Here is a 23,809-nt window from a genome sequence, read left to right on the forward strand (position 1 = left end):
CTGTATACCTGAGTATCACATACACCGGACAGAATATTCTTATTCAAGAAAGCGGAGAGTTATTTACAGGAAATGGTTAAATTACCAGAGTAAGGTTTGAACAGACTGGACATATAGTTTGTTCCTAGACTTCCAGCAGTTATCGTGACGTGGATTGGGCAGGGTGAGAGGGGTGGTGGTGTCATAAAGAATACAGGTCTGCTTTAGACTAAATAAATTTTCTCTGCTCACCTGCATTGTATTACAAGTGAATCTGACCCTGTTATATTTACCCATTAATTTTTTCATTCTCTCATTCATAGCAATAAATTAGCCCCTGTCATAGTCACAGCAACCCCAAGATGCTGAAACAAAGGCACCTTAGAGTTACTCGGAGCAGACTCTGTGCCCTTCCTCTTCTTGCACAAAGGTTTTAAGAGTATAGTAGTAGTAGGTCTCATCCTCTCTACGTGTTACTCTCGACATTATTGCCATTCTCTTATGATGTAATTCCTGTTATAATATTAACATTAACTGTTCACCAGGTACAATGCCAGGCTTTTCACATCTATTTAATTATCCCACTTAATTCTCATAATCTTCTGAGACAGGGACTATTAAAAAGCTCCATTTTATAGCTGGGGAAATTGGTGCTTAGAGCAGTAAAAAGCTCAAGATCACACTATGGCATACAATTTCAGGGCTTCCCATACTTTTTCTTAACAGCTTATCCACGGACTTCAGTTAAGAACTGGTACTCCAAGGAGAACCTACACAGAGGTCACAGTATTCTCCAGAAATGGTTTAGTCAAAGGGAGAATGAACAGGGGGCATGTTAGAAAGTTAGCTCCAAACACAGGATTGTGAGCAGCTTTTCTGTTTTTGCGTGAAGTAGTGGAAACTAATATATCTCTGGAGCAGACATTTTCCTTTTTCTGGAATACCTGTTCTCCCTTTAAATAGGGCCGTTTCCCTAGAATGAGAGATATGGCTAGAAGAAACAAAACTGCCCTAGATAAAAATGTAAAAAGTTTAAGTTACAGGCACATTTGCATTTCAGTAGACTATGCATGCACTCTGACGAAAAGTTTTCTCTTTTCCCTAAACAGAGACTTAGAGTGCCAAGTCTTGTTGGTTTAAACCATGATCTATGGAGAGCTGAGAAGCTGAGACCCAAAGATCACATGACTGACAGGCAAACCTAATCCTCACACTGGAGGAGGAAGGACCATAACAAAGAGACTAGGTTGTTGGCAGTAGGAATGAGAATTGAACAGGTTAAAGATATTCATAAGATATAATCTATATAGAACTCAGTGGTTCCTTCTTAGGAAGAAGACAGAGTCAAGGATGACTGCTAGATTTCTAGCTTACCTATTTGAATGGGTTGAAACAGGTAAAGCACATGGAAAACTATATATTTTCCCCCAGGAAGGGAGCAGGGAGGGGAATTGTGGTGAGATAAGTAAGGAAGAGCATGAATTCATCTGTAAGACAATCTAATGAAGATGTCAGTGTTGGATATAGGAATCCAGAGCTCAAAGTACAAATCTGGGGTTAAGGATTAAATTTGGAAGCTGTAAGAGTTTAATTGTTGCCATGGGAAAAGATGAGGTCATCCAAGATAGAAGAGAGAAGAGGCTTAAGCCTAGAGCTTTGAGGAATTCACATATATTAGGACTGATTGTACGGGATGAACTAACAAAGACAGAGAATAAGCAGTCAGAGGAAAAAAACAAAGAGGATATAATTTCACAAAGGCAGAGGAGAAAATACTTCAAGAAGGAAGGAGTGGTGAACTATGCTGGATGCAGCTGAAGTTTTAATGAATTTAGTGACAGAAAGCACTAGTGAGTTTCTCAAGAGCTCTGAAGAGGATGGTGGAGAGAGGAGCCAGATACCAGACTGGAGAGGACGAGGGAATGAATGGAAACAGAAACAGATGCAGTAAACTTTCCCAACTAATTTGGTTATTAAGGTGAGAAGAGAGAAAGAGAAAAGCATAAGGTTAAAGAAGGATAATTTTAAGATGAGGAAAATCCAGGAGCACCTGGGTTAAGCATCTGACTCTTGATTTCGGCTCCGGTCATGGTCTCACAATTTGTGAGTTCAAGCTGGGCTCTGCACTGGCAGCACAGAACCTGCTTGGGAGTCTCTCTCTCCTTCTCTCTCTGCCCCTCCCCTGCTCTCTCTAAAAAATAAACTAAAAAAAAAAAAAAGGGGGGGGCACCTGGGTGGCGGCTCAGTTGGTAAAGCATCCAAGTTCAGCTCAGGTCATGATCTCAATGGTTAGTGAGTTCGAGCCCTGCGTTGGGCCCTTTGGTGTCAGCATGGAGCCTGCTTTGGATCCTCTGTCTCCCCTTCTCTCTGCCCCTTCCCCCATTCCTCTCTCTCAAATATAAACATTAAGACAAATTAAAAAAAAAAAAAAGATGAGGGGTGCCTATGCAGCTCAGTTAAGTAACCAACTCTTGATTTTCACTCAGGTCATGATCTCATGGTTCCTGAGTTCAAGCCCTGCATCGGGCTCTGTGCTGACAATGTGGAGCTTGCTTGGGATTCTCTCTCCTCTCTCTCCCTCTTTGCCCCTTCCCCACTCGTGTGCACACTCACACACTCTCTCTCCCTCTCAAAAATAAATAAACCTAAAAAAAATGATGAGAAAAAAATCTAAGATGTTTAAAGAAAGAATCTAGGAGAATAGAAAAAGTTGAAAATATTGAAGAAAAAAGAAATGAGATAAAGCACATAGTGCTTAGAACAGTATTAACTGAAGATAAATGTCAACCACTGCTATAATAATTATTACCATTATTATTAAGAATGAGTAACTCAACGAAATTAAGAAAACAATTCCATTTACAATAATATTGAAAAGAATAAAATATCTGGAAATAAATTTAAGCAAAGAGGTAAAAGACTAGTATAATGAAAATCAGAAAGGAGTGCTGAAAGAAATTAAAGAAGACCTAAATAAAAGACACCCCATGCTCATGAATAGGAAGACTTAATATTGTCATGTGATGTCAGTATACCCTAAGGACTCTATAGATTCAGCATAATCCATATCAAAATTTCAACGGCCATTTTTGCAGAAATGGAAATGGTGATGCTTAAATTCATACAGAATTGCAAGAGGCCTCAAAAAAACAAAACAATCTTCAAAAAGAACAACAAAGTTTAAGGACTTATTTCCAATTTCAAAACTTACTACAAAGCTACAGTACGAAAAACTGTGGTACTAGCATAAGAACAGACATATAGACAAATGGAATAGAACTGAGCTAAGAAATAAATCCATAATATAGTCGATTGATCTTTGGCAAGAGTACCACATCCATTCAATGGGGAAATAATAGTCTCTTCCAGAGATGATGCTGGGACATCTTGATTTCCACATGCAAAAGAATGAAGCTGGACCTTTACCTGGCACAATACACAAAAATTAACTCAAAATCAATCAATGACAAGTACAAGAGCTAAAACCATAAAACTCTTAGAGGAAAACAAGAAACAAGAAAGTTTTTGTGACTTTAGATTTGGTAATAAAATCTTTAAAGGATATCACAAGCACAAGCAATAAAAGAAAACATAAACTGGACTTCATAAAAGTTTAAAACTCTGCTGCATCAAAAACTATTATGCTTTTGAAAGTTTAGGGCGCCTGGGTGGCTCAGTCGGTCCAACCTCAGCTCAGGTCATGATCTCACAGTTCATGAGTTCAAGCTGCGTATCAGGCTCTGTGCTGAGAGCTCAGAGCCTGGAGCCTACTTCAGATTCTGTGTCTTCCTCTCACTCTGCCCTCCCCCACTCACACTCTGTCTCTCTCTCTCTCAAAAATAAATGAACAAAAAAATGTTTTTTTAGTCTTACAAATCTTGCAGACAGGAATTCACCTGCTGTTTAAAGAAAAAAAGTTTAAAGATAACCTACAGAATGGGAAAAATACATAGAAGTCATGTATGTGAGAGTTAGTTTAATGTCCAGAGTACATAAAAGAACTCCTACAAGTTAACAATAAAAAAGATAATCCATTTAAAAAGTAGACAAAGAAATTGAATAGACAATTCTCCACACAAGATCTACAAATGGCCAATAAGAGCATGAAAAGATGCTCGACATCATTAGTTGTTAGGGAAATGCAAATTAAAACTACAATGAGATATCACTTCACTCACACTTGGATAACTATAATAAAAAAGGAACAGAAAATAACATGTGGTGGCAGAGATATGGAGAAATTAAAACCCTCATACATTGCTGGTGGAAATGTAAAATGGTGTTATCACTACCAAAAATGGTGGTTCCTGAAAAAACTAAACAGAATTATCCTATGACCCAGCGATTCTACTCCTAACACTTAAAACAGTTAACTTGTAGGCTGATTTTTACCACAGTATTGTTCACAGTAGCCAAAAGGCAGAAGCAGCCCAAGTGTCTACCAACAGATGAATGGATGGACAAAGTGTGGTATGTCCACACAACAGAGTATTACTTGGCCACAAAAAATAATGGTCTGATACATGCTACAACACTGATGAGCCTTGAACACATTATGAAAAGTGAAATAAGCCAGACACAGGATAAATCTTGTATGATTCCATTTACATGAAATAGCTAGAATAGGCAAATTTAGAGAGACAGAAGCAGATGAGAAGTTACCAGGGCTCTGGGGGAAGAGGGAAAAATGTTTGAAAATAACTAGTGGTCTCAGCTGTACAACATTGTGAATGTAATTGATGTCATGGAACTGTACACCTAAACTTGATTAAAATGAAACATTTTACGTTTATTTTACCAAAACTTATAAAAATTAATAATGTAATATGCCCAAACCCACTGAATTGTTTATTTTACATGGGTGAATTATATGGTATGTGAATAATATCTCAGTACAGCTGTTAAAAAAAAGAATCAGTGACTTGGCTTAAATTATGTTCCAAGCCTTGGGTTCAGCTTAACATTTCAACAGAAAGGAGCCTAGTACCTAGTGCTGGATGAATGTTCGTTATTGCTGTTGCTGTGATCATGATAATCCTCCTCTTTTTCAAAAAAGTCCTGTGAGTTAAGTTTTAAGTATGATTGAGGCTATTTTTGATAGGAATAAACAGACTCAGAGAGGATAAGTGATGTTCTCAGTAAACAATCCAGCCAGGAACTGAGAAGGCTGGGATTTGAACCCATGCTGGCCTGGCCCCAGAGCCCGGGCTGACACCACTAGCTCCTCCACAGCCCAATCCATTCTATAGAACTGCTGGGCATACAGGCCTGATCATTCTTCTGTTCATTATGAGTGAAATGGCACCATTTTACCTTGTGCTTTTTCTCATGATGTCACATGGACAATGCATGTCAAAGCACTTTGGAAATGGGAAATCCTATCAAATGTTAGATATATTTTAGGGTCACCTTTATGTTTTTGACAGTCTCTGATAAAGTTAAGGTCCTCATCAGAGTAGCTGTTATCACTGTACTTTCTTCTATGAAGTCAAAGCCTTCAAGACAGTACTCAGAATTCAATACATAGGTTTTACTACGTAAATGGACAAAGCATTAAATGAATGAGGACAGCAGGCAAGGAAAGGCCAAGGTCAGATACCGCAGAAGCCAAGTGAATCAAGACCCAGGCTTCATCAGCCCTGAGCCATTTAACATTTCATACTTAGGCTTAGCAGGAAAGTATGACAGTATTACTTTGATTTTTTGTTGATCCCGCTTAATTTCTGCATCCAGTTGCTTCCTTTTTTCATTTTCTTCTCGAAGTCTCTTTTGCAGCTGTACCTTTTGATATTTCAAGTGATCTACGTTCTGCTCCAGCTCATTAGCACGTTTCTCATTTTGGATGCACAGGGATGCCAATTTCTTACTATTTTGCTGCTTCTTCTGTAAGACCTGCGATCATATGGAACATTTCAAAATGAAAAGCTGAATCTCCCACAAAACTCAAGTTAACAAACTTGTCATTCTATGGCAAAGGTTAGTAGGCATTTTGCCTAGATTTTTGTTATTTTTGGTAAGTTCATAATTGTTTTCTACACGTCTACTTTTACAATTGGGTCACCATCATAATTTTCACCAGATACAGAGAATGATGAGACTCCCTGATACAGCCAGCCAAACAGAACAAAACTGATGTCTTTTATTTTTTACTGAATGTTTTAGTTTAAAAATGATAAAAATTAAAAGAATACAAAGCTGAACTTATATTTAGAGACTTCTCTCTGATCTGAATCTATTGTCCTGCTCCCACACAAAATTGCCAATTTCTTATTCTTCCAGAAATAATGGCTATGCATGCAATTGACTTCAGACATATTCTAAATAGACTATTTTTCACCTTCCTTTTTTTGTACTTATCTTAAAGGTCTTATCACAGAGATCTGTTCTATTTATGTGATTGCAAAGTTGTCCACTGTGTTGTTCTTTTATATCTTGCTATAATCTAAATAATTAATCCTGGAGTGAAGATGATCCATTTTCCCTGACAGTGACCAACCATTATGATTACCAGTTTAGTTATTTTAATATATATTTTTTTAATTTTATTTATTTCTAGGAGAGAGAGAGAGAGACAGTGTAAGCAGGGGAGGGTCAGAGAGAGAGGGAGTCACAGACTGAAACAGGCTCCAGGCTCTGAGCTGGCAGTCAGCACAGAGCCCGACGCGGGGCTCGAACCCACGAACCGCGAGATCATGACCTAAGCGAAAGTCGGACGCTTAACCGACTAAGCCACCCAGGCGCCCCAGCAGTTTAGTTATTTTAAATAAAGCTTCTCCTCATTTAGCTCACATATCAATGGGAAGGATAAAAAATTTGTGAACATTTGCAAATAGTTTATACTATGAATATAAAATGCCAGTGTTCCAATTTACTCCTGGGCAAACACGTATTAAACATGTATTATGTATCTTAGCATTGCACTAAGTACCTGTTACATTAAAAAAGTTAAGGTGAAGTCATTTGTAATTTATGAAGACTACAGTTATTCCCTTTATCTTGGCAATATGTTGTTGGCAAAAGCATATTTGCTTTGAGAGGTGCTGCTCAAAGTGTGGTGTTTGAACCAGTACGAGTCCCACACATGCTGTTAGCCTGCACCACCGCTAAGCATGCTGTCAGATTCAGTGGACACTGGTTGTGTCAAGACTTTTGTTTTTTCAAATAAATAACCTTTATTACTTTTTTAAAAAATTTTTAATGTTTATTTATTTCTGAGAGAGAGAGAAAGACAGAGCTCAAGTCAAAAAGGAGCAGAGAGAGAACGAGACACAGAATTCAAAGCAGGTTCCAGGCTCCGAGCTGTGAGCACAGAGCCCAACGCGGGGCCCGAACTCACAGGCCATCAGATCATGACCTGAGCCAAAGCCAGACGCTTTACCAAATGAGCCACCCAGGCGCCCCATATGTCAAGATGTTTTTGATGAAGGGAGCTACACTCCTATTTGCCTTTATCTCATCAGACCAATAACAATCCTCAGACAAACTACTTTGAGTACCACTAGCTTGGAGGCCACAGGACTCTACATTCCCAGCCCCAGATCTGGATAGTGGCTTTGCCACAATTAACTTTTGGTAGTAATTGCATTACTGGGGCAAAAATGATAATACTAGCATTTTGGTGCCTTTCCACATAATACTGAAGGTATAAGTACTGATAATCTTATTTAAAAGTGAGATGGGTTACCAATGGATTTTGTACTTATTCCACACATGCTCAAAAGTACACCTTTACTGGGGCACCTGGGTGGCTCAGTCGGTTAAGCGTCCGACTTCGGCTCAGGTCATGACTCACAGTCCGTGGGTTCAAGCCCTGCGTCAGGCTCTTTGCTGACAGCTCGGAGCCTGGAGCCTGCTTCGGCTTCTGTGTCTCCCTCTCTCTCTGTCCCTTCCCTGCTCGCTCTCTGTCTCTCTCAAAAATAAATAAAAACATTTAAAAAACTTAAAAAAAAAAAAAGTACACCTTTACTGGGGTGCCTGGATGGCTCAGTCAGTTAAGTGTCCAACTTCAGCTCAGGTCATGATTTCACAGTTCATGGGTTCAAGCCCTGCGTTAGGCTCTGTGCTGACAGCTAGCTCAGAGCCTGGGGCCTATTTCAGATTCTGTATTTCCCTCTTTCTCTGACCCTCCCAAGCTCACACTGTCTCTCTGTCTCGCTCTCTCTCTCTCAGAAAAAAAAAAATTTTTTTAAAGTACACCTCTACTGCTATTAGCCTAAAAGGATTAATGCGTCATATGGGTCTCTGTATAAATCTAGATTTTAGGTGCCTCAGTTGGTTAAGCGTATGAATCTTGATTTTGGCTCAGGTCATGATCTCATGGTTCGTGAGATGGAGCCCCACCTTGGGCTCTGCTCTGACAGCCCAGAGCCTGCTTGGGATTCTCTCTCCCTCTTGTCTGCTCCTCCCCTGCTTGTGCTCTCTCTCTCTCAAAATGGAATTGAAAAACATTAAAGAAAATAATTAATTAAATAAAAATGGCATCAGATGCTAGAGTACTGAAAACCGTTACTGTCACCTCAACTATGAGACTCGAGCTATTTTACCTTTTTAAAATGTAGCTTCCTCGTTTGCAAAACAGAATAAAAATATTCATTCTAGAGGGTTAAATAATGATTAAATAATACTTATGAAACATCCAGTATGTAGACACTTAACAATGGGCAACTATCCTCCTCTCATCCCCATCACCGTTATCATCCCCATTCCCACTGGCTGTACATGAACAGGTCAAAGGCACAGGCATTTCTAAAACTACATGGGAATCCTGTTTCAGTCCTCTGCTGAATGGGATGCTTCTTCTGAGCTTAACCATGTTCTGTGTCTTCTTTCCTTTCCTTATCAGTCCCCTTACTAGAAAAGGATATTCAACAAGAAACATGAAAAACAAAAACATGATAATTCTCAAACTCTAATAACCTTTCACTTAGAGGCGCCTGAGTGGCTCAGTTGGTTAAGCACCCAACTCTTGATTTCGGCTCAGGTCATGATCTCTCAGTTTGTGAGATTGAGCCCTGTGTCAGGCTCCGTGCTGACAACCCAGAGCCAGCCTGGGCTTCTCTCTCTCTCTCTCCCCCTTCCCTCCCTCTCTCTGTCTCTCTCTGTCTCCCCTACCTCCACCCCCTCCTCTCCCCAACTTGCACTCTGTCTCTCAAAATAAATAAACATTGTTAAAAAATAACCTTTCACCTAATCCTTTAATTCAAATATTTTAGCTGTGTGAAACATAGAACATACCATCTTTGCTAAATCTACAAACAAGGCTTAAACCATAGACGTATATGATAAACTGCCCCTTTAGAATCACAATCATTCTGGTTATTATTGATTAAAAGAATTACAGTCAGAACTGAAGCTTGGATATAAAACTATGAAATTATAAGTAAAATTTCTTTATAAACACAAAAGAAAAATCTTAATTGTTTTGTTCAAATGAGAACTGTTAGACATTGCAGCCTTAATTTTAAGGGTCAAGAACTGAAAAAGAACTGATCCTAAGACTCTCTGAGGTGAACTGCTAAGTGGAAATATGTACTCTGAAAATAAGTACTCTGAAGTAGGTGTGACACAACTACCATGCCCTCCTCTAAGCAGTTCACACATTAAGTCATACTAATATTTTAACTTTGTGTTGAGAGGCTACTTAGGTAAACATTTTAGCGGGAATGGCCAGATGTTGGAGGTGGCATTAAAAACCCTACCTAGTAGGGGGGTGCCTGGCTGGCTCAGTCAGTTGAGTGGCAGACTCTTGATTTCAGCCCAGGTCATGATCCCAGAGTCGTAGGACCAAGCCCCTGCGTCGGGCTTTGAACTAAGTGTGGAGCCTGCTTAAAATTCTCTCTCTTTCTCTCTCTCTCCCTCTGCCCTTCTCCCCTACTCAGGCTCTCTCTCTTAAAACAGAAACAAAAATTTTTAAAACCCACAAAACCCGAGGAGGAAGGATTTGTTTTTTTGGTCTGTTTGTATATAGTGAACACAGCCCTTGTGGAGAGAATAATTGCAGCAGTTTGAAGAAAAAAGAAAAAAAAACTCTGAACAGGTGAACTACAATTCCATTCTACCTACAGTGGAAATGATATTAAAGTAAATAGATTATGAATGAAAAAAATGGAGGAGCGCCTGGGTGGCTCATTTGGTTGAGTGTCTGACATGACTCAGGCCATGACCATGGTTCATGGGTTCGAGCCCCGCGTTGGGCTCTGTGCTGACAGCTCGGAGACTGGAGCCTGCTTCAGATTCTGTGTCTCCTTCTCTCTCTGCCACTGCCCTGTTTACATTCTGTCTCTCTCTCTCTCTCTCAAAAATTAAAAAATTTAAAAAAACCACGGAGATAGCATTCTAGCAGATTCATTATAATCAGACTAACAAAACACTCTGGTCATCCCCAAAGCATCTGAAAATGGCTTCATTATATACAAAATCTTTCTGGAATGGGATATTTCTCATAGAATAGGATTTTTAATGGTAGCCTTAGGAAATCAAGGATGAGATGTAGTAGTCAATTACCAACCTGTCTTAACACAATCAGTTATGGTTTGAGAAAACCATCTGAAATACTTAGCGTTTGTTGAGTGTCTACAAAGTGCTGTATACACACCAGATGTTTTATGTACATTACTTAAGCATCAATCTTTTGTCCCTCAGAAAAGAACACAGCTTCTGTGGTGATCTTTATTTCTTACCATGGTTTTGGATAAACAGTTTAAAATAATATACTTTTTGAACAGAGAATGTAGTACCCAGACAGAAAGCAGGCAAACGTGCTAGCACTCCGGAAAAGAAAAGCTGCCCTCCGGTTTCTCTTTTTGGGAAAACCGGACTCCTACTTCTCTCCTAACCAGGTACACAAGCCTTAAGGAAGTTTGCTAAGTCACATTCTTTACATTACCTGGACTCTCAGCTTTGCAGCGTCCATCTTTTTGCGGAATTCCTTCTGTAATTTTACCTTCAAAGCAATATCAGAAAGATCTTTGTTTTCTAGTTCCTGTAGCTGCTTCTCTGTTTCAGTTAATTCCACTTTCGCCTGTTCTGCTTCGTGCTCAAGTTTTGTTACTTTCAGAGAATACTGTTTGCTTACAGACTTGGCATCGTTACCTTCACCACAGTGATAACAATTAGAAAGCATGTTAAAAAAAAAAACAGCCAAGTAAAATAGCAAAATCTTTAAAATGTTCTATTCTTCAAAATCCTCCTGGGCAGTGTATCTATTTAAGACAGAGCATTACGAACCCAGCTGTCCCCACCCGTCTCCATCAAATACAACTTGCCACCTGGCCTCTTAATAATTAGTTGCTTAATGACCGTTCCCATCTGGTGCCATTCCTTCACCTCACAGGCTCAACTTTGTGTGTGTGTGACATTTCTGATTTTCTAAATTTGCAGTTTAGCTTTGCTGGCATCAAACTCCAGGTAAGAAAAATATATGGGGTAACAACGGCTTTGCTAACAACACTTTGGCTTCCTGCTATCTTTAATCTTTTTTTCTCTTAGTATGAAAACTTTCCAACATATCAAAAGTAGAAAACTAATATGATGAACCCCCCACCCCCATCACTGAGATTCAAGAGTTATCAAGATTTTGCCACAGTTGCTTCATCTGTGTCTTTCTTCTGTTTTTATTAGCTTAAGAATTATAAAGCAGGGGCACCTGGGTGGCTTAGTCAGTTAAGCGTCCAACTTCAGCTCAAGTCATGAACTCATGAGTTCAAGCCCCGCAACAGGCTTGCTGCTGTCAGCGCTATACTCACTGTGGATCCTCTGTCCCTTCTCTCTGCCTATCTCCCACTCATGCACACACTCCTTCTCTCTCTCAAAAATAAATAAACATTAAAAAAAAATGGGTGCCTGGGTGGCTCAGGTCATGATGTCATGGTTCGTGGATTTGAGCCCCACACGTCGGGCTCTGTGCTAACAGCTCAGAGCCTGGAACCTGCTTCAGATTCTGTGTCTCCCTCTCTCTCTGCCCCCCTCCCCCCACTCATGCAGTCTCTCTCTCTCTCTCTCTCTCAAAAATAAACATTAAATAACTAAAAATAAAAAATTCTAGATGTCATCTTACTTCAGTAAACATCTATATCAAACATGGACATAGGCAAAATTCTTTCACACCTAACATTATTAATCCCTACCTGAATCTATCCAGACTTTCCCAATGGTCTCAAAATGTCTTTTTCAAGTGGTTTATTTTAATCACCATCCAAACAAGGCCCACAATACATCTGATTGTTATGTCTTATGAAACTTTCATCCTAGAGCTGGCCCCTCCTTTTCCACTCAAATGAACTTGTTAAAGGTGGATTCTTTTTCAGTGCTTTTCTAATACTTGGAATATAGAGGAAAACAGAAAATAGATATTTGGTATCTCTCTTCATTCTAAGCTACTAGACCCTAAACATTTGGTTTAAATCTGTTCTGAGTAGTCAACTTATCCTTGAACTAGACAAGCAAACTCATGGCAATGGAAAAATGAGTCCAAAGCTCATGGATGAATAATTTACGAGGGCCAGTTTGTTCTGCTACACTGAATATCTTTAATTTTTATTAGTAAAAAGGAATTACTGAACTAAATGCACTGTGAGTTTTCTTCTCTCTATATAACTGATTGACTAGCATTAAAATACAGGATTACTATATTTTAATTAATTAAGACCTCATATACTGTTCAACACGCCAATATTTTATGAGTCACTGAGAAAAAAGGTACAGTGTCCACTATACCAGTTACACGGTAAAATACCAGGATACCACTGATGGTAAGGTGCATCCTGACTTCAGAGGTATTAAAATGTGAAAGAATGTGATTAGAATTGATGAAATACAGTATAGCTGTCAGTTATTGTTGGCTGAAATAATTGCTACTGGGTCTTTGGTGCGGAGGATTTGAAAAGCAAGCACACGTTGACCCTTCTGCTGGTCACCAGTCCTAAGGACAGCTCCAAACTGCCCTTGGTTCTCATGAGTAAGAAGAGGACCTTCTCTGGGTAAGTTCAGGTATCCTTTATTTTGAGGCAACCAGGATGAACATACCAGGCTACAAAAGCGTGCTTGTTTAGTGAGAGATCTCACGATGGTATAACCTCTAAAAATCATTTATTCCAGAGGGATGCATATTCTTAACTCCCACAGGCAGCATCCTGATGGAGAAGCTATTTAAACCCCTAAATCAGGGGCACCGGGGTGGCTTAGTTGGTTGAGTATCCGACTTTGGCTCAGGTCAGGATCTCATGGTTTCTGAGTTTGAGCCCTGTGTCGGGCTCTGTGCTGACAGCTCAGTCTGGAGCCTGCTTTGGATTCTGTGTCTCCCTCTCTCTGCCTCTCCCCTGCTCGTGCTCTGTCTCTCTCTCTCTCTCTCTCTCTCAAAAATAAATAAACATAAAAAAACTTTTTACCCCTTGGGGTGCCTGGGTGGCTTAGTTGGTTAAGCGTCCAACTTTCGCTTAGGTCATGATCTCACGGTTCGTGGGTTCGAGCCCCGTGTCGGGCTCTGTGCTGACTGCCAGCTCAGAGCCTGGAGCCTGTTTCAGTCTGTGACTCCCTCTCTCTCTGACCCTCCCCTGCTCATGCTGTCTCTCTCTCTCTGTCTCCTAGAAATAAACAAACATTTAAAAAAACAAAACAAAACAAAACAAAACTTTTTACCCCTAAATCAATTCCTAGGCATTCCTACAACAGATGTATTAACATTGATCCTGCCTTTGAGGAAGGAGCATGGTCAAGCTCAATTAAACATCTGGCACACCTAGGGGCACCTGGGTGGCTCAGTCGGTTAAGCATCCGACTTCGGCTCAGGTCATGATCTTGCCAATCCTGAGTTCGAGCCCTGCATTGGTCTCTGTGCTGACAGCTAAAAGCCTGGATCCTGTTTTGGATTCTGTGTCTCCCTCTCTCTCTGCCCCTCCCTGACTCACACTCTGTCTCTCTCTCTCCTAAAAATAAATAAACATTAAAAATTTTTTAAAATAAATCTACGACACCTAAAGCTGGAATGGTATATAGCACATTCGTCACTAGGACTGAGGAAGGAAAATGCTTTGGCACAGCAGCTCTGGAGTGCAAGATGACAGACGACAGCCAGCCAGAACACAGAGGAGGGAAGTGGGAAGGCAGGTTGCCCCTTGCTGGCAGAGGAGCTAGGAGCCACCATAATTCATGTAATCTGAGTGTAATTATAGCCTTGGGCTTAAGGAAAAGGAAGATAATATTTCCTTCAGTTCCTTTAAATGGGACCAATGTTCATTGGAACTAAGAAAAAGAAATGCTATGGTCTCTTATCCCTTCAATTCCTTACTGAATTTCAAGTAGTCAAAGCTCACACGTTGAGTCTATTGGGGCAGGGGTGGTGGGGGGAGCTGAGATGTGCTTTTCAAGGCAAGCCTCCTAATGTAGCTAAGGGTGAGGGGAGGATGTGGAACATGCCCAACCAGGCAGAATCTGAGAGTAAGGGGAAGAGCTAAAAGCTTGGCTCACTGAGAGAACAGCTATCAAGAATAAATCCTTACATCTTTAGAAAACTAAAAATGATCTACATTTAAAATATAAAGTTTAGGGGCACCTGGGTGGTTCAGTCGGTTAAGTGTCTGACCTTGGCTCAGGTCATAATCACATGGTTCGTGGTTCAAGCCCCACGTCGGGCTCTGTGCTAACAGCTCAGTGCCTGGAGCCTGCTTCAGATTCTGTGTGTGTGTGTGTATCTCTCTCTCTCTCTGCCCCTCCTCTGCTCGTGCTTTATCTCTGTCTCTCAAAAATAAATAAGTGTTAAAAAAAACTTTTTTAAATATAAAGTTTATAAATAATGTTAAAAATGAACTATCCAAGAGAATGAGGACTAACAATTTAAAATAAATATTAAAATGAGTTAGAGAAACATCTCAGACATATTCCCAGATACCTAGAATAATGTTTCTTAAAAAGTGGTGAAAAACATTAAATGCCTATAGCCTTTCAACAAGAGACAAAGCCCTCAGTGGTGGAACAATTCACAGACAAAATCCCAATGTAACAAAGTTCTTCTGATAACCAACCTTTGCCTGTTCTCTATGAAACAAACCCGGTTATACCAAATTCTAAGCTACAGTGGATAGTCCTCAGTGTCAAAAACTAAAGTAAATGTTAAAACATCAGAAGCAATTTTAGACACTTTTCTTTCTCATAGAAGTTGGCTCAAGGGATGTTATTACCTGTTTTTATTAATTCTTTAATTAGATCTTCCTTCATCTTGATGTTAATTGTAAGTTCTCTCACTTTCTGTTTAGCTGCAGTAAGTATGAGTTCTGAATTCCTCAATTTTTGCAAGTTCAACTCTTGACTCTCCTGGAGACATTCAATCTTTAAATCTTCAAAGAAAAAGCAACAGAATGGAGAAATAAAACTACCTGCTCATAGAGTATTCCACAGAAGTGAGTTAAATAAGAGAAGCAGAAACAAGCAGTCTAGAGGTAGCAGAGGAAGAGACAAACAGAATGGGAAAGAAAGGAAGGAAAAAATACATGGCAATTGGGACTTCAATTTTCTACCTTAAAGCGAGTTTTAGTCATATCCTGTGGGCTCTGATACACAGTTCATCATTGTCCTTAGGTATGTGATTTGAGCTTTCTCTAACCTCAGTTATTTAAGAAAAGTATAAAATCTCCAGATGGGTAGAGGGTTGACATTTTTTCCCATTAACTTCTACTTTAATGGTCATCAGGGAATGTGGTCTGTCTACACCACCAAAGTGTACGCCAACACTGTTGATTACTGGCACATAAGCCAACTATGTCACTGTTTTAATTCAGAGAATTTTTTTTTCCCACAGCAAGACTTCCTCAGTGAAGAAACTAGCGCACTGATTTACATTCTGACATAAGTTTCTTACCTGACTGTAGACCAGCGACAAATAGCTCAGGGATGGCTACCTGAGTAGTACTTCTCTATACTATTTATACATTTTTAAAAATTTATTTCAGGGGCGCCTGGGTGGCTTAGTCGGTTAAGCGTCCAACTTTCGCTTAGGTCATGATCTTGCAGTTCATGGGTTCAAGCCCCACGTCGGGCTCTGTGCTGACTGCCAGCTCAGAGCCTGGAGCCTATTTCAGAGTCTGTATCTCCCTCTCTCTCTGACCCTCCCCTGCTCACGCTGTCTCTCTCTCTCTCTCTCCTAGAAATAAATAAAAATTTAAAAATGTTAAAAAAAATTTATTTCAGTTTTATTTGTGACATACAGTCAATGTTTTGTTAACAGAACATGCACAGGCTCTTTAAAAGAAGATACTCTCTATTTTCATAGTGGAGGACTTATCTATCGTGTTATTTACATTTGCTATGCTCTTTTTTTGTGTGTGTTTGGACCACTTGTAGACCAAGAGAAATTAGTTAAAAATCTCCTACTACAACATAGTTTTGGCAACACACGTGTTTCTGATGCTGTTATTTCATGCATAAAAATGCTCATCAGTTGTGTACTACAACATCACGAGCGCTCAGCAGACTAACTTGGCTCAAATGTCACATACATCACTACTGCCAGGGGAGCTGCAGATACCTGGGACATTATGTAACACGTATTTTAGGGGCACCTGGCTGGCTCAGTCACATAACTGTCCGACTTCAGCTCAGGTCATGATCTTGCAGTTCTTTTTTCTTAATTTTTTAAAAAATGTTTTGTTTATTTCCTAGAGAGAGACAGAGAGAGTGTGAGCAGGGGAGGGTCAGAGAGAGAGGGAGACATGGAATCTGAAACAAGCTGAGCTAGCCGTCAGCACAGAGCCCAACGCGGGGCTCGAACCCACGAACCGCAAGATCATGACCTGAGCTGAAGTCTGCAGCCTAACCGTGTGAGCCACCCAGGCGCCCCTGATCTTGCAGTTCTTGAGTTCAAACCCCGTATCGGGCACTGTGCTGACAGTGCAGAGCCTGCCTGGGATTCTCTCTCTCCCCCCCCTCCCTCTCCCTCCCCTGCTCACATGCACTCTCTTTCAAAATAAATAAATAAACTTAAATAATTTTTGAAAAATTTACAATGTAAATATCAACTCAAGTTTGAATACAAAATCCCCATTCTGAGGCATTTAGCCTATAACTCTCGTCAGAATTTACTGGGAAAATTTTTTGTTTTATTAATGAATAGAGAGTGAAAAATTGGAGGTAGAGAAGAGAGCATAAAGGAAGCTCTACCTACCAAGAAAGTACTCCAACTGAGTTCTCACCTTTGAGAATTAAATTACTGGCTATAGAAAAAGAGAAGTGGCATAAACATTAGATCTAAATTACTTGAGAGAGTCTGTGTACCTTCATTCCCCAAACCTGACTTTGGTGTTTGATCCTGAATATCATTCAATTCAACAAGAGAACAAACAGAGCCTGGCTTTTGCATCCATGAGCGACTTCTACATCTAAAAAAAAAAAAAAACAAAACAAGATCAAAGGTAACTTGTCTGTTTGTTTTCATCTGCCCTCAAATTGTCCCCCCAAAACTGACAGTAATATTAAAAAATTATTAATTATATAAATTTTCTCATATCTCTCATCTCCCCCAGGTTGAACTCAGTGGAAAATTCATATTTGTTGCCACCATGGCAGCAAAATCAGGAAATCCAAACATATTCTCTCTGAAAATTAAAACCCAACAGCTATAAAAGCCCTAAATGCAAAATTATTTTTCAATTTTAAGATTGATGAGTTGTGTTCAAACATTGGTTTCCTAATACATGAGTAGGCAGTGCTTTAGCAAACACTTACTCTTATATTAAATGGTAAAGAAAACCCCCCCTACAGTATCTACCTATATTTATTGCATCATATATTATGTTTATGAAGCCAGGCTATATTTAACATACCTAATTGCAGATTTCTCCTGGCCTTCTGATTCTTCATCATCACTGTTATCAGAAAATTGGCAGTGGAGGACTTCATCTTGTTCTTCTATGTGACCCAGCAGCATCTGACTTCGTGTTCGAAATCCGGCAACTACTTGATCCAGAGAGTACACAGAAGGACTTGTGTGGACCTTACAAGTGATTACCCCACCCAACAACAAAAAAAGTGATTTTTTTCATTATTTTTATCCTGTTACTCAAAGTGTTTTTTAAGAGATATTAGATAGTTGCATTTAAAATAGTCAATAACTGAAAATACCCATTCTTGCAAAAAAAGTAGAAATAAATTTCACAATGCTATTGTACCCCATAGACACATACTTTCTTCAGAACCTACACAGCTCTTCCTCCTTTTAGAAAGCACTCTATCTTCAATTATATCTTCATGGAATATAGTATTCAAAAATGAAACCAAAGAGAGGCATAAGTGAAAACATCACTGCTCTTAAACACAGCAGGGCACTTCCCAACAAATGTGAAAGCCAGACCCAGTGTGATAGGAGGCAATGACACATTTATACTATACTAGGAGAAATCCAAATGTATATACTCACACTTTACATGTGGTGGTTAGGGAGAGCTGACTTAATGCTCTAAGTGACATAGTTTTTTTGTTTTTTTTTTTAATTTCTGAGAGAGAGACAGCATGAACAGGGGAGGGTCAGAGACAGAGGGAGACACAGAATCTGAAACAGGCTCCAGGCTCTGAGCTAGCTGTCAGCACAGAGCCTGACGTGGGGCTTGAACCCACGAACCGTGAGATCATGACCTGAGCCAAAGTTGGACGCATAGCTGACTGAGCCACCCAGGTGCCCCCTAAGTGACATAGTTAATATGTATCCTGGATAAATAGATTTTCATGGGCTAGCCTAAGAACTTTCTATTTTATAACATGCTTCGAGTGGCAATGCACCTTTAGCTCTCAAAAAAATGATGTAGGAAAACAACAACAGAAATTAGAAGTTGCCTTTATATTCTTATTCTAGTTTTTGTTACAAACATTTCCTTTTTCACCACCTCTCTGTAACCAAACCTCAGAGTAATTTCTCAAAAAAGGCAAATAATAAAATATTAGAGGAAACATTCCATTTATGGACAGATATCATTATAAGCTATTAAAATGATAACATCTAGTGGAATGTGTACATCACATGGTATCAATTTTCAAGTGATGTAGGACCCTCGCATAATTTCTCCCAGAAGAGCCTGCCTGACACTCAGTATTCCTTGAAACCTGATTTTTGTGCATCTACTGTCGGCCATCTAATAAGACTGTGTCACACTGGTACCGTGATGGATGCAGAGTAAAGTTTTCTAGGTGGACTTCCAATCCTGGGGTTTGAGGGAGTGGGGACAGAGATTATTTACAGAAGAATCAACTCAAGAAGAATTTCTCTAACAAGGACAATTGCCCGGCATGTCCATTTTGCCCCAAAACAAACCGGCATCAAGGTTTCTTTGTCAGAAGAATGAGAATTATTTCAGGAGCAAACAAAACTTTCTGTTCAGAGTCAAACATTGTTCTCTACAATTGTATATTGCCTTTAAAATTTCTTTCTACAAAAAAACCCAAAGGACTCAGCCTAATAATGAACACCAAATAAATTCCACAACAATTAATAATATTTAGCAAAATTCCTTAATAGTCATTCCACCCAATGCAATTGTTCTCCACCCCCTCCAGGCACATAAACCCTTCTCCAGTAACCTGGTGCCTTCCCACCTAAGTACTGAGTCCTGCTTCCCTTTAGCTGCTTCTGCATCCCGTAGCTCTGCGCTTTCACATTTTCAACCACACCCCCAAACAGTACTGATCACTAATATAAGTATTCAAAGAAGCTGATTAATAATTCAGATTAACTGAAGTGTATATACCTAGAAGCCAATATTTATTCTAAGCATTTTTTTCCCCAGAATTATACAGCCACAAGGCTAGAGAAAACTTGAAAGCTTACTATTCCACCCATATTTGACTCTTATTTATAACATAACCCCTGGTGAAACAGTGGCTGCTGGAGCCTCGGGGCCTCTCGAATCATGTTTGGCAGTTTTAAGTGAAGTATTCCCACATTAGCACTTTTTCTCCCTGATCCTGGAGGTTTCTGAAGATTTTTTAAAATATATCCCTTAAGAATACTTGGTTGGTTTTCTTAGCATACAATTGTATGAAGTACTAAAAGTGGTATTAGTTACCGATTGCTTTTATTTCCACTTCATATCAGATTTCATCAAATCTAAAATGCCATCAAGCATAAGAGACACCATTAATTTTATTCCATCAAGAAACAAAAAAAGCTGTCAAACTATGACATGCCATCAATTATAAAACATACCCTGCCATCAAAGATGATAAAATGTGAAAAAAACATGTGAGTCTTACAATCAATGCAACATGGCAGATTTTCATCAGTATTTGTGATATGAGATTATACCTAAGCATTGACGGACCTCTCTAATTTTCTTCTTTCCAAGTGCCCTCTTAGTGTGTATAATACTGGCTCTTGGCCTCAGGTATTTACCATGTTAGGAAAGTAGAAACCTCTGTTACATTTTTTTTCTTTAAGTTTAAATCAAGATTCAATTTTACATTTCATCAGATGAGCTTTTGGTATCTATTGAGACAAAGCAGCTTTTTCTTTTTTCCTATTAGTTTGAGAAATAATACTAAAAGTTTTTCTTGTATTTACCTATATACTACTTAGTTGTGAGGGGCAATTTCTTTAGGAGTTCTGCATAAGTAGATATGTTCTATATTTCCATTTTGGTGTTTAACTTTTCATATTAAGAGACAGTTGAAAACAATATGTGTAATAATATGAAAAAGTACACAAGATAAATATTAAGATAATATGCTATCTTAATATATAAATATTATTCAGCCATTAAAAATAATGTTATAAAAGAATATTTAATAACTCTTAAGTGTTCATGATATATTGAGAAAAGCCAGTAATGGAAGTATATGAGTATATACATAATGTAATAAATAATGTGTTTAAAATAAATAAGAGCTTTTTGCTCTTTCCCTCCAATATGTATAAACAAGTGTAGAAGAAATAGTTCCAGGGTGCTTGGGTGTCTTAATCAGTTGAGCTGGACTCTTGATTTAGGCTCAGGTCAAGATCTCATGGTTCATGGGTTTGAGCCCCACATCGGGCTCTGTGCTGACAGCGCAGAGCCTGCTTGGGATTCTCTCTCTCCCCCTCGCCCCACTAACATTCTCTCTCCCTCAAAATAAATAAACTTAAAAAAAAAAAAAAAGAAAGAAAATATTAGCTAGATTTCTGCCAAGGAGAGATCCGGGAGAAAATGAAATGGTATTTCAGATATCCCCTTGGGTGTATATTAGTTTTGGTATTCAGTATGAACCCTTCCCTCACTCTTGGAACAAGCAGGACTTGAACAAGGCTTGCCATGCAATGGGTCTTCCCATGCAAGCCTGCCTTCTCATGTCTGCTGCAATAACCAGTCCAAGCAAGAAAAGGGGCCTAGATTCTTGGACACAGGGTAAGAACAAGGCTCTTAAAACTGCTGATCATATGCAAACCTCAAAATCATAAAAGCCATATACAAAAGATCCAACACTGATATCCTCACTGGGGAAACACTGAGAGCTATTCCCCTAAGGTCAGGAACACGACAGGGATGTCCACTCTTGCCACTGTTATTCAACACAGTATTGGAAGTCTTAGCCAATCAGACAACACAAAGAAATAAAACTCATCCAAATCAGCCAGGAGGAGGTCAAACTTTCACTTTCGCAGATTACATGATACTCTATACAGAAAACCCAAAAGATTCCACCAAAAAAACTGCTAGAACTGATCCATGAATTCAGAAAAGTCGCAGGATATAAAATCAATGCTCAGAAATTGATTGTATTCCTGTACACCAATAATGAAGCAACAGAAAGAGAAATCAAGGAATCGATCCCATTTACAATTACACCAAAAAACATAAAATAGCTAGGAATAAATCTAACCAAAGAGGTGAAAAATCTATACATGGAAAACTATAGAAAGCTATAGTTTCTATAGCTATACAAACTATACAAAAAATGGAAAAATATTTCATGCTCCAGGATAGGAAGAACAAATATTGTTAAAATGTCAATACTACCCCAAGCAATCTACATATTCAATGCAATACCTATCAAAATAACACCAGCATTCTTCACAGAGCTGGAACAAACAATCCTAAAATTTGTATGGAACCAGAAAAAATCCCGAATAGCCAAAGGAATCTTGAAAAAGAAAACCAAAGCTGGAGGCAACACAATCCTGGACTTCAAGCTGTATTACAAAGCTGTAATCATCAAGACAGTATGGTACTGGCACAAAAACAGACACTAGTATCAATGGAACAGAATAGAGAACCTAGAAATGGACCCCCAAACATATGGCCAATCTTTGACAAAGCAAGAAAGAGTATCCAATGGAATAAAGACAGTCTATTCAGCAAGTGGTACTGGGAAAACTGGGCAGTGACATGCAGGACCACTTTCTTATACCATACACAAAAATAAACTCAAAGTGGATCAAAGACCTAAACATAAGACAGGAAACCATCAAAATCCTTGAGGAGAAAGCAGGCAAAAACCTCTGACCTTGGCCGCAGCAACTTCTTACTCAATGTGTCTTCAGAGGCAAGAGAAACAAAAGCAAAAATGAACTATTGGGACCTCATCAAAATAAAAAGCTTCTGTACAGTGAAGGAAACAATCAGCAAATGTAAAAGGCAACCAATGGAATGGGAGAAGATATCTGCAAACCACGTATCAGATAAAGGGTTAGTATCCAAAATCTGTAAAGAACTCATCAAACACCTAAAAAACAAATAATCCAGTGAAGAAATGGGCAAAAGACATGAATAGATACTTCAAAGAAGACATCCAGATGGCCAACCAACACATGAAAAGTGCTCAATATCACTCATCATCAGGGAAATACAAATCAAAACCACAATGAGAGACCACCTAACACCTGTCAGAATGGCTAACATTAACAACTCAGGCAACAACCAATGTTGGCAAGGATGTGGAGAAAGAGGACCTCTTTTACACTGCTGGTAGGAATGAAAACTGGTGCAGCCACTCTGGAAAACATTCCAGAGATTCCTCAAAAAAATAAAAATAGAACTTATCTACAACCCAGCAACTGCACTACTAGGTATTTATCTAAGGGATACAGGTATGCTGTTTTGAAGGGACACATGTACCCCAGTGTTTATAGCATCACTATCAACAACAGCCAAAGTATGTTAGGAGCCCAAATGTCCATCGATGGATGACTGGATAAAGATGCGGTATATATACACAATGGAGTATTACTTGGCAATCAAAAATAATGAAATCTTGCCATTTGCAACTATGTGGATGGAACTCGAGGGCACTATGCTAAACGAAATTAGTTAGAGAAAAACAAATATTATAGCACTTCACTCATATGAGGACTTTAAGATACAAAAGAGATGAACATAAGGGAAGGAATAATATAATATAATAATATAAAATATAATATGATTATATAATACATATAAAAATAATTATTTATTTATAAAAATATAATATAAATATAATATAAATAACATAAAAACAGGGAGAGGGACAAAACATAAGAGACTCTTAAATATGGAGAACAAACAGAGGGTTGCTGGAGGGACTGTGGGAGGGGGGAGGGGCTAAATGGGTAAAGGGCATTAAGTAATTTACTCCTAAAGTCATTGTTGCACTATATGCTAACTAACTTGGATGTAAATTAAAAAACAAATAAAATTATTTTTNTAATATAATATAATAATATAAAATATAATATGATTATATAATACATATAAATATAATTATTTATTTATAAAAATATAATATAAATATAATATAAATAACATAAAAACAGGGAGAGGGACAAAACATAAGAGACTCTTAAATATGGAGAACAAACAGAGGGTTGCTGGAGGGACTGTGGGAGGGGGGAGGGGCTAAATGG

General features: G+C 38.8%; 1 protein-coding gene across 3 annotated transcripts in view; it reads right to left on the reverse strand.

Moving 5' to 3' along the window:
- Positions 1-23,809, reverse strand: part of KIF27 (kinesin family member 27) — an 80,617-nt gene that overhangs the window by 26,505 nt on the left and 30,303 nt on the right. For all 3 annotated transcript variants that reach the window (XM_077749509.1, XM_077749508.1, XM_077749510.1), the window contains exons 6-10: positions 17,790-17,959; positions 17,242-17,345; positions 15,153-15,308; positions 10,865-11,070; positions 5,674-5,871 (exon numbers count right to left, since the gene is read on the reverse strand). In XM_077749509.1, the coding sequence (XP_077605635.1) occupies positions 5,674-5,871; positions 10,865-11,070; positions 15,153-15,308; positions 17,242-17,345; positions 17,790-17,959 (834 nt within the window). The remainder of the gene's footprint in view (positions 1-5,673; positions 5,872-10,864; positions 11,071-15,152; positions 15,309-17,241; positions 17,346-17,789; positions 17,960-23,809) is intronic.

The sequence above is a fragment of the Crocuta crocuta genome, unplaced genomic scaffold (genome assembly GCF_008692635.1).
Source record: "Crocuta crocuta isolate KB4526 unplaced genomic scaffold, BGI_CrCroc_1.0 scaffold99, whole genome shotgun sequence".
NCBI classification, from domain to species: Eukaryota; Metazoa; Chordata; class Mammalia; order Carnivora; family Hyaenidae; genus Crocuta; species Crocuta crocuta.